Source organism: Papaver somniferum, unplaced genomic scaffold (assembly GCF_003573695.1).
Source record: "Papaver somniferum cultivar HN1 unplaced genomic scaffold, ASM357369v1 unplaced-scaffold_21, whole genome shotgun sequence".
NCBI classification, from domain to species: domain Eukaryota; kingdom Viridiplantae; phylum Streptophyta; class Magnoliopsida; order Ranunculales; family Papaveraceae; genus Papaver; species Papaver somniferum.
In genome coordinates this window covers 2,322,586-2,334,290 of record NW_020631041.1, presented here as the reverse complement: position 1 = coordinate 2,334,290, position 11,705 = coordinate 2,322,586, and the positions used below count along the sequence as shown (strand labels likewise).

The 11,705-nt window shown below is 35.1% G+C and overlaps 1 protein-coding gene and 1 long non-coding RNA gene across 3 annotated transcripts; one reads left to right on the top strand and one right to left on the bottom strand.

The window, feature by feature from the left end:
* Positions 1-1,266: 1,266 nt before the first annotated feature.
* LOC113340103 lies at positions 1,267-2,995 on the top strand. Of its 2 annotated transcripts, XR_003355322.1 has the most exons (3): positions 1,308-1,386; positions 1,817-1,882; positions 2,498-2,995. It is a non-coding gene; the product is annotated as an uncharacterized LOC113340103 (long non-coding RNA). The 2 variants fall into 2 exon arrangements; XR_003355321.1 differs by lacking the exon at positions 1,817-1,882 and having other exon boundaries at positions 1,267-1,386.
* Positions 2,996-3,174: 179 nt separating this feature from the next.
* LOC113340102 (UDP-D-xylose:L-fucose alpha-1,3-D-xylosyltransferase MGP4-like) lies at positions 3,175-6,554 on the bottom strand. The gene is made up of 4 exons (XM_026585319.1): positions 5,812-6,554; positions 4,186-4,347; positions 3,869-4,084; positions 3,175-3,752 (listed from the first exon to the last, which is right to left on the bottom strand). The coding sequence occupies exons 1-4, from the start codon at positions 6,328-6,330 to the stop codon at positions 3,543-3,545; spliced, it is 1,107 nt and encodes a 368-aa protein (XP_026441104.1). The 5' UTR covers positions 6,331-6,554; the 3' UTR covers positions 3,175-3,542.
* Between the last annotated feature and the right edge of the window lie 5,151 nt (positions 6,555-11,705).

The window sequence follows — 11,705 nt, the reverse complement described above, 5'->3', positions numbered from 1 at the left end:
ATTTTGACTTAGCTAAAAAAATATATTTTTGATTTGTGAACCAGCTGGCTATTTTCCTCTCTTGTCAAGGAAGAAAAACAACTGGTTTCTTGACTAATATTTGAATATTTTTTTGTCTAAGCGTTGTTTATCTAGCAACATGCATCTTACTACGAGTCTATCAGAGCAATGGGAGGATGTTAGGCTCCTTTCTTCGAGGCTTGTGCTATTTTTTTTCCTAAATATCATCTCCAATGGGAATATGTAGAGATATTGTGAAGATGATTTAACAGGTAGTTAGATTGACATAAAGGATGTGAAGATATGTTTTCAGATTTTTAAATTAGTTATTTATTTCACAAAATATATTTTTCAAGTTAAAAAAAAATCAGTAATAACCAATAAAATTGTTCCACATAGATTCCCAAATAAAATTAGACTCTAGTGATTGGAGATGAAAATTTTCTAACTTCCAAAATAAAAATTATTAATTCTTGCCACTTTTTTCCTAAGGCTTAGTCTAATGGGGTTCAACTTTCTCCCTAAAAGTGTCGTTTAAAGGTCTTAAATTGCCCGGATCCAACGAGTCTTCTTCAGTTTGGTTGTGTGTTAGATGGAATCAACATTGGGACGCCATTAGGATTGGCGTCCCAAAAAAACACCAGGCGTCATTTCAAATGGCGTCTAGGAATTTTTTTTATAGAAATTCAAACACGAGAACCATATACACCATTGGATTCATAGTTTTATTGGAGATCTAACGGTTGATATACCAAACGCCATTTCAAATGACACCTGGCGCCATTTTAAATGGCACCATTAAAGCCGGCCTAAAGATGTCCTTAGACATTGTCCACCTAGGAACCACACCCGGGATCCATGACGCCATTTTAAATGGCACCATTAAAGCCGGCCTAAAGATGTCCTTAGACATTGTCCACCTAGGAACCACACCCGGGATCCATCGGAGATGCTCTGAGCCATAATACTAACAGGCGTGTAAATCTAGTGGGGCGGAAACAAATAAATAGCTTACGCAGGACTGTGAATTATTGTAGTTTTTTTTTTTTTTTTCGATAGGTTTTCTGGACCCAGGCCCTTACCCAAATCAAGCGAGATGGACTAGCCCCACTGCTAGACCCAACACCGCCAAACCCCTCTATACAACTAATTAAATATAAACCACTATCACGGTGGGGATCGAACCCCTGATTTTCTCCTTATTGGAGTTGATGGGATACTATTGAGCTATGCTCTTGGACCCCGTGAATTATTGTAGTATAAGGGGTATCTTTTTCTTTTTACTTCTTCTTCTCTCATTAGCAGGGAGATAAACAGAGAGTCAGAGACTGAGGAGTGCAGATATCTTCGGTGGCGGTGGACGTGGTGGTGAATCTCCATAAATAGGTACATTTTCTTATCTCACTTTTCATACTATGATTGATGGTGTAGCCTGTTTTTCAGTAATTTGGGGGTTTAGGGTTTTTTAAGAAATTGTGGAATCATCCAAAACGAAACAAATCACATCCTTTATGAGTCAAAGTAATTCAAAAACACTTAATAAGTTTTCAGAATGAAAGAAAAAGACCTAGTTGATAGTGTTATTGCTGATGAGGAATGAAAACTTGATCCATGTTCTCATTTTGGATCTTGCAGAAATTCTACAAGCGGTCTTTCACCAAAGATATAGAAGAATAATGATCCAATTTTAAATTAATTTGCGTGATGCAGAATTAATCACTTAATAAGCTTTCTTAGATTGTTTGATTTCCTTGGAGATTTTGGCTTTAGAATCCATTTTTCGATTAGACCTAACTCTGGAATATGTGAACTTCAGATATAAAACATTTGATGCAGCAGACTGACAAATGTTTGATTCGCATACAGGAATCTCCATAGATAGGTAGGCTACATTCTTTTATCTCAGCTTCCATCTGATTGATGATATAGCCTGTTTTGATCAAACTGATTTCTAATTAAACAATTTAATCTAGTAATTTAGCAACACGCTAGATTTCAAACTGTTATTCCCATTTGCTGCCAAAGAAGAGGTTACAATAGATAGTGTTATTGCTGATGACGAAGAAATATTAACATCAGTCATTATGGTATCCCTGCAAACGATCATTTAAAACTGCTCATTATAGCATTATGTTTTCTAATGGTGATGCATATCGATCGAGAAACTCAGTTTGATAGTTGGGAATATGGTTGAGGTTCGCTATATAATCTGATTGCACTTCTTTACAGTTTTTTGCCGTTCCTTTGGTAGACCATCACTTCTTTACAGTTTTTTATTTCTTACTTTCTCGGGAAAGATATGGAAGCACACAATGATCCACCTCTAGATGGATTTTTATGCATGAACTAATTACTTCATAAGCTTACTTAGGTTGTTTGATTTCCTTTGAGATGTTCTTTTCATGTGTTAGCTCTAGAATCCTCTTTATACAGATCAAACTCTGGAATCTGTATCTCAAATTTGGATGCAGACTGACAAATTTTTATGTGCATACAGGGGTGGAAGACATCAAACAACTTGATTTGCAAGAAGAAGACAACTATTTCTTTGTTGCTTGGGAATATGGCCAAGGGTCTGTTATGGGCAACAGCTGAGGACTTGGCAAGGAATAGAGGAAGAGTCCTCTCTCTATATCGTCAGATATTAAGAAGCCTCAATTCTCCTAAACTTCCCATGAACTTAGCAGCCAGATTGGCTAAGAAAGCAGAGGCTCGTGCTATCTTCATGCTGGGCGCAGAAGAAGAATCCCTGCACAACATTGAGGACCTAATTGATACCGGAGAGTACGCGCTTTCTCTTTTAAGAAAAGGAGAAATTCCTAAATACATTCAATGAGTGCACCACTGAAGGATTTCACACTGTTCTTCAAATTTTATTTATGTCAAATTTTGTACAAGAAAAACAAAAGAGGAAATGTAGCTTTTAACGGATGAATTCTAAATATCTTTCATACTGTCTAGCTACTGTAATATGCTAAAAATAAGTTGGAACGTCTATGCACCTTGCTTTTGGATGTTAAGCAAATTTTAGAAAACTAAGAACCAAAATTGTCAATTTCAATAACCTACCATCTCCACTTTCATTCTACTTACCCCTCAACCAGTTAACATTTGTGCACCTGGTTCCTGAATACCCAGAGGAGAAAAAGAACAGAGAAAGAAAAGCAAAAAAAATAGAGAAAAAAAGAAGAGATTGAACATTACTTTTTCTATCTGGATTACAGGATTAGCAATCATGTGCCGCACAACTATTAACCATCTTAATCAGGGAAAACAGTGGAGGAAGATTGAATTACGTATGAACCTTTAATACTAGATAAGGAAGTAATACTTCTGAAACATTTACAATGATTCATTGAACTGCATCTCAGAAAAGATCTGGGAAATTGGAGTTGTTAAGCTCCAACTGACTGGTTCCCTTTCGGTATTTTCACCACAGCAGCAAGCAACAAGAATAATCGTTCAACCATTGCACTACCAACTCGGTAACAAAAATTGCTAGGTTTCCTGACGGAGGTGAACCTGGTTCTCACATTCTTTCATCACAGTTTACCAAGTGGGGACTCATTGGAATGCTCATCCACAAGCCAGAGTCCAAAATCACGGAAACGCTGTATTTTCTTCTCAAAGCCAACAATATAATTGTTATGGATGATAGCATGTTTTCCTTTGGTGTCTTCCACCCAAGTTTTGTTCTTGAAATATAATCCTCCTGATGGAAATGCTGCCTGGGGGAGCAGATACAGATCCACCTGCCATAAAAAACATAAAAATTTATATACATTGTTGTGTTGAACACAACCTGGTCAAATACTTTCATATGGCATTATTTTGAAGAATCCGAAGTAAAGAATGAAAGACAAGCTACCTGTCCAGCAGTTTTATTCAAGGCCCAGTTGAACCCAGGTTGGTCATTTGCCTTTGCTTTCTTGGACCATGGCTGATCTTGAAGTTCTTCGATCCATTTCTTCATAACTAATTTGGCTCCAGGGGTTGGCCTGAGGAAAATCATGCAGCTGCAAATGTATGTGCGCCCCTTCTTGCCAGGGGGTGGCAGAGCATTAGAGTGATCTAGCGGTTTGATCTATTCATTCCAAAAAAAGAAATATGTCAACAATTATGTAACAATTTAAGAGTTAAGCAACAACTGAAGTTTAATGACAAGAGATAAGCTGGTGTTCATACCGCAGTCATGTCATCAGTGAAGTATACATCATGCTCCCCTTTAAGATATGTAAAGGGATCTGCCAACCAGACCATATCAACATCGTTGTACATAACATTATACCCAAGCTCCAAAATATGTAAAAGATGCCGAGGTCTGCGTGACGTAAAATTGAAGAATCCCTGTCAAATTGGAAAATTTCATGAAAATGAGCGAAATGGTACATCAACTTGTGCCCATGACAAAAGAGTACAATAAACGAACCACACATAAAACTACAATTCTAGAGACAAGAACTCAGCATGTTTTTATCTAGATTAGAACAAAGCTTCAAATAGAGCAAGTGGAATTCAAAATCACACCTATGAGATGAAACTAAGCCCCAGCCTATTCAATTATGTTTCCAGTTATTAAACAATAAGCTGCCTACAACTAATATCAATGTCAGGGACATTCTGAAAGATAAACTCAGCTTGTATATGCTTAATATTGAGGTTCTCAGAGTTACAAATTTGTAGAATGAATTGCAATTAAACAAGACGATACTCAACACTTCTTCGCCTCTTTTCTAATTTCTTTTCTTTTCTAGAGATAGTTCCTTGGGCCGCCTAAACTTGGTTTTCAACATTTTCTGTCTTCCTCTTACAGAATACACAACAAGCATAACATACATTCATTACAGCGTACATATATCCTTACACACACAAACAAGACAGATCAAAATGATTCACAATCAAGTTACCGGGCTCGCTAAACGTTTCAAATTCCAATTTAACTACCAACGAGTGAATGGAAAACCATATTTATTGGTTACCTACAGTGACTGTGATTTGAGTCATATGACATCTAGTCTAGTGTCTAAGTACCATTAACAAGCAAATAACCAATCCGAACATAGCAACTAAACTTCACCGTCTAATGACCAAACAAAGCAAAATTCACTTAAAACCTCACATCTCAAAACCAAATTCACAACTCAAAGAACATACCAGAGACCCAAATTTCTGAAACCAAGCTTGAACCAGTTCAATTCTGTTTCCAATTATCATATAATAGGCTGCCTACAATATAGATACATCATATTGCAGTTCGAAACAGAATTTGAGAGTGAACGCGGCAATATTCAACACTTCTCCATTTCTTTTCTTTTCTAGCGATGGTTGTTTGGATCACCTTCTTTTCTTTTCTAGCGATGGTCGTTCGGATCACCTATACTTGGTCTCTACTGCTCTATATATTCTCGACATTTTCTGTTTGTTCTCTAACAAAATACAGAACACGCATAACATACATTCAGCACAAAGTACATAAATCCTACCACAAACAAACAAGGGAAGATCATTATAATTCCCAACGAAGTCACCAGGTTCGCTAAATGTTCAAATTCCAAACGAGCACCCATAAGTAAATGGAAAACCATACTTATTAGCTCCCTTCAGTTACTGTGATTTGAGTCATATGACATCTGGTGTCTAGTTTCTCTATGTTTTCCGATTTCTCCACGACTCTCAATACAATTAACAAACAACATCACAATTTAGATTCAGCAACTAAACTTCACTATCTAATAACAACAAAAAAAATAATAATCAAAATTCGCTTAAAACCCACATCTCAAAACCAAATTCACAACTAAAATAACTTACCTGAGACCCAAATTTATGAGCAGATTGATTCTCAGGAGCAGGAGGAATAAGAACAGCATGACCAGGCCATCTCTGATTAACTAAAAACAAAGTCTTATAATCTTCAGCAATCACTAACACTTTCTCTTGATGTTTAAACCTACTTATACTAATCAACCAATTACTCAAAAATGGCAAATAAGGTGAACTCACAGCACAAACAATCACAGTCCCAGTCCCACTACCATTTCTACCCCCACCAACAAAATTCACAGCTTCAGATAATGTATATTCTTTCCACTTAGATACAGAAGAACCCCTTGAAAAAAGACCACTGGGCATCAGAGTATCATTCATCCATGGATTCAAGAATACACCAAAAACGAGTATCAATGTGAGGAGTATGAATAAACCAGTTGGGGTGAAGAATGATGTGATAGATCTGGATTGGGCATTTGATGATAATTTTGGTGAGATTGGGGTTTCATTTGTTTGTTGAGTTTGTTGTTGTCTTTTGTATAAAAATGATGAAGAAGCCATTGTTGTTGCAGAGTAAGATGAATTGAAGTGTGATTAACAACTAATTAGGGCTTATGTAACCCAGAATTTGGTATCCATGGAGTTGAATTTGGAAATGGTAGAAGAAATTAGGGTTCTTAATGGAGAGAGATCGAGATCTGAGTTGGGGAGGAGGGAATCGAATGAAAGAGTGAAAAAGAAGTGTCTTGAGCGGAGAAGAAAACCGAAGAAGAAAGAATTTGTCAAGTTTGGGCGGGCCGAGCGATGGGACTGAATGTCCATGGAAATATCAAATGGGCCATCTGGAAGATCGGATCGGATGCCGGTAACGCCGTAACTTAAATCCGCCCGGTAAGGAATGAAATCCAGATGGGGCACGGATGGTTCCAAATAAATGTCCAATCATCGGTTATCATCCCTGCATAAGGTAATATGCGCGTATCTTAACAAAGGGACATCAGACATTGTTCGGACCAGTAAAACTATATTTCAGATGAAGCAAATCGTAAAGTTTCTCTACGTGGGAATTTCTTAGATTTTTCTTTTGTTCCGAGAAAAGAAAATACAGTGGCACGCATTCTTGTTAAAAAGGCTAAATATTTAGTGATTGTGAATTGAATTCCATTTCTCCATCTTGTATTACCGAAAAAATTTAGTAGATAAATCTAATATCATAGGGTCGTCTACCCAGATATTAGATACCTTTTCTTCGGATGTAATCGAGACCTTTGTCTCATCTTAGTCCTTCAGAATGAATTTTCACTTACAAAAAAGAAAAATAAAGGTTATGTCTAGTTAAAGAAGAGGAGTTCTAAATAATATCATCAGGTTGAATGGTCTATTTTAGAAAGTACCTTGAAGAAATTTGGTTTCGATATCAAATTTTTTGGTCTTATACAAGAGTGTATCAGCATATTTGAAATTCAAGTTTTACTCACCTTGCAAACCTTTTAAATAAACAAGATATATAAGGAAAGGTGACCCAATTTTACCATACCTATTTTTTCTTATCACGGAAATCTTCACGAGAGCACTTACACAAGATGAGCATGATGGGAGCATACAATGTATTAAGATTAACGAAAAAATTCACCTTAGGTTATAACTGACTTGTCATGTCGTCCTTATATGAGAAGCAGTGGCGGATCTACACCTAGACTTGGGCTGGCTTAAGCCACCCCCAAGTTTAGATTTTTTTTAAAAATAGGTAGTGGAGCTTAGCCAATGACAATGCAAACCCAGCTAAAATTGTTATCAAGTCACCCCTAGAATGCCTAATCTTGTTCCAAGCCACTCCTAATTCCAAATCCTAGTTCTGCCCCTGATGTGAAGTACCTAGGGATATCACTCTTTTTTAATTAACAAACATAGATCATCTTCCTTTTATGGTCTAGTGGATGGCATGAGAACAAGGCTACTGAAATGGAACTGTAAATTCATGACCTAGTTAGGTAGATTTATAATGGTGAAATCTGTATTGACTGCAATGCCTTCACTTCAAATGGACATATTTAAAATACCTTAAACAATTATCAAGGAAATGGACATAGTCCAAAGGAAATTCTAGTAGAACAAAGAAGATTCGAAGGGTGTTTATTTGACATCATGGAAAAAGTTGATCAGCCACAAATCTTTAGGTGGAATGGGTTTTCCAGATTTAGAGTTTTTTTATCAAGCACTAATTGCGAAGGTAGCTTGAAGGCTATGCAATAATTTTAAAAAATTATGTGCATAGTGTTAGAGCATTGCTCGATTGAACCCAAGGGTTGTGTTATCTCAGGCATGTTGTCAATATTAAATGAAGAAAACTATATCTTGCTTTCTGTTTTACTATGTCAAGTCTCGGACTAGGTTTAGAATTCGCTAGTTTAGTATCAAACATCGCCTCGAGGACTGAAGATTGAGAAAGACATTTGGAGAACTTCATCAACAAGGTATGTGAAGACTGATCCTTTCTGTTTTACTCACTATCTTGCAATTTTATCTTTATGAAACTATGTCGTATGAATTCTAGTAGATTTATTGCAAAAGAAGAAATTTCGAGTCAAGCTTGTCTTGTTAAACATCTCGAAATTTCTATCAAGTATTGGGTGTTCAAGGATCCTTAACAATTTTAGTTCGAAATAATTTATTATTTAAGAATTAATTTTTGGATCATTTGAAAGTTTCCCAATCAATGATCAATTAGGAATGTTTAAATATCAAAAAAGATAAATTTAGAACTTCTGTCATTTCGACTTAGGGTAGGTGGCGAACCATTTCGCAAACCATGAATATCTGAATTTCTGAAATAAGGTTTGGCGGGAAAACCAGTTCACAAACCTTAAATTCAGACTGGACAATTCACGAACCGTGGAAATCTGAATTTTTATGATTGGTGTATCTAACAATTGGCGAACCCGGTTCACGAACCGTGTCCATCTGAGTTCTCGATTCGAGTAGGGTTGGAGAACCTGGTTCACGAACTATTGCATCCTGACTCATGAACCGTTCCTTACGGTTCACCGACCGCTTCGCCAACGGTCTCAACAAAACTTTAGCATATGCTTAAAGACTAATTTCTTAAATATGTTTAGCATTGTTATGACTTTCATAAACACCTCTAAGACATCATTTATCACTAAAAACTTATATATGTGCATCATTGTTAAATTCTTAAATGTTTTAATGAACTTCAAATTTCTTATAGTTCATAAGGCATATTTAGCAGAATAGTCATTATACACGGTTTTGTAACCGGACCACTGTGTATATTCTTCTAGGTGATTTCAGGAATAATTCTCATATGATTACTTTAAATCATAATTAGAGTTTCATCTAAACAGATAAAGTGTTTTCTTGAATCTCAAGTATCTTAGCTTGAATTCTAAACATCTATAAATAAAGATGCTCTTTAAATAGGGAAAATCATTCTCTAACACCTTGTGTACTAGTTGATAGCTAAAGTCGTTCTCTATTGACCTATTTTTTTCTCTAAGAAATATAATTAGGTCTACGTCTAAAAGACTCACTTTTGGGGTTCGTGAAGACAGGTCTGACTATCTTTTATATTGATAGTTCGTGTATCATGATCTTGATGTTATGTTATCAAGATTCTTGCAATATCTTTGGTGCAACATATATAGTAATACTAATACCAAAGTTCTCTTCGTGTCATACTTTGTGATTCCTCAAGATAGATATCTGAAAAATCCTCTTAACTGATTAGTTCAAGAATGTTCTTGATAGGCAGGCTTCTCAGCTAACTAAGTGTAAGTGTTCCGGATTGTGAGGTTTACTAGATTTATCTATTTCAAACAGACTACGAAGCCTTGATCTTTGATCTAAAGGAAAATCAAATATGCTTACCTGTTTGAGGAAGATTAATATCAAAAGTTTTCAATTAGGTTGAAGTAAATTTTAGGCTGTGAAGGACCTCAACTAATGGAATCAATTTCATAGAGCTTTGCGAGGTTCAAGATACGCAAGGAGAGCGACTGTAACTGAATCTCTTGGAGGGTTGATGTGGTCTCAATTACATTCCCATCTGAGAATGATAGTAGGATAGTGTCTTAAGCGGCTTATAAATATGGACGAGGTCCCGAGGTTTCTTCTATCGTGATTTCCTCGTTAACAAAACTTCTGGTGTCATGTGTTTTTCCCTTTCCGCGTTTACAAGCTGATAAAAATGTTGCAATGAACTCCAACATCCAATAAATTTCATTTTTGCATCAAAAATAAACAAATAACACTGCTGCATTGGGTTTTGTGGTGGAAAACCAGCTGATTCTTCCAAATTTAATTAAGTTAATTAAATTTGGATGAAAATTGTTTGATCGTAGGTTTATCTAAAACTTTTGAATACAACTAAATATATGCACAATGAGTTGTATCTGACAAAAATACATAGAAGTCAGTTGCATAAGTCGAGCTAGGCATGTGTTAGACATCATAAAAATGAAGAAAAATTTGACATCTAACTTAGACGAGCCAAATCCAAACAACCAGGTGTTATTATAGAAAAAATAATTATACTTTACCACACTACAATTTCTATTTTTATTTCTTAATAAAAATAGACTTTCACCTTGTTTGGTTGGAAGAATTGGAATCCTAGGAATTCAATTATGGGATGATCGAATTCTCGGAATTAAATTCCAATGAATGAACTCAAATTTAAAAAATTAGTGTTTGGTTGAGGTAATTCAATTACTTTTGTTTTCACTCATGAACCCAATTTTATTGGACTTTTAGACCAATTCAACGGAAATCTATTATTTTGAATGGAAACGGATTCCTACGAATCGAAATTTGTAATTATACAGAGTTGATTTGTGTTGTTTGGTTCAGGATATTGGTCACATTCTCTTGAAATTTGATAACTAAGAATTCAATTCCTTAAACCAAACATGTTATTTCATTTTATAATAAAATATATAACTCTAAACTTGCTTTTATAATAAAATATGATCCCAGTTTTTACTTGTAAGCCAAATTCTCTTAGTGACCTAAGATGTGCCCTTGGTCTAAGATATGCGTCATAACCCAAAAGTGTATATTGTGATGCAAAGTGCGCGTTGTAACCTAAATTTTTCCTAACAAACTTTTCTTTTTTTGGCAACTCCATATATATCACTGACCCAAAGTTCTTTGTGCTGAAAATTTGTATGGTGGTCCAAAATCTGACCAAATCAGAGGAGGAGCCGCAGTGTGCACATTACAGAACCTAGCTGGCTCTAACCCAAAATTTCTAGGAATTTGGGCTACCAAACCCTCTTACTGGGGGTTAGTCAATTGAGACATGCAGAGAGAATTTTCAGGCATGAGATTATGAGAAACTCTCTGCGAGTTCATAGTTTTGGGAGATTCTTTTTGTGTTCTTTATGGAATCTCGATGATTTGTAGAGAAAAAATATATAGAAATTTCATGTTACATACATCAATTTTTTATTAATAATGACAAAAATTATCCTACAAAATAAATGAGTGAATAATTTACTGAAAAAAATATTAAAATGTATGTGTCTAATAAAAATGGTATTATTCTGCTAATTATAATTAAACCAAGATGGACATGAAAACGTAGGATTGGAATATGTTATCAGCGAATCATATATAGTTTTTCTTTAATTATTTAATCGTATCTTACTTAGTTATTAGATTATATTTATCATATCAAATAATTTTTATTTTATTGAACCTACCATAGGACTAGGTTTATTTAATCGTATCTAACTTGGTTATTGTTATTATTATTATTTCGATTTTTAATCTTAAAACTAAAATTAAGAACAAAGTCTCTCAAAATATCAACTATTTTGGAGAGACTTCTTTAAATCTTTTGATGGCATGTTTTAACATAAAAGTCTCTACAAATCCCTTAAATACTGAAATCACTTATTTCAAATTTTAAATCC

Excerpts from the sequence above, each read along its gene's own strand:
- LOC113340102 (XM_026585319.1), bottom strand. The coding sequence starts at position 6,330 with ATGGCTTCTTCATCATTTTTATACAAAAGACAACAACAAACTCAACAA. Across the intron at positions 4,085-4,185 it reads TCACTGATGACATGACTGCG|ATCAAACCGCTAGATCACTC; the intron begins GTATGAACACCA and ends TGGAATGAATAG. Across the intron at positions 3,753-3,868 it reads TGAATAAAACTGCTGGACAG|GTGGATCTGTATCTGCTCCC; the intron begins GTAGCTTGTCTT and ends TTTTTATGGCAG.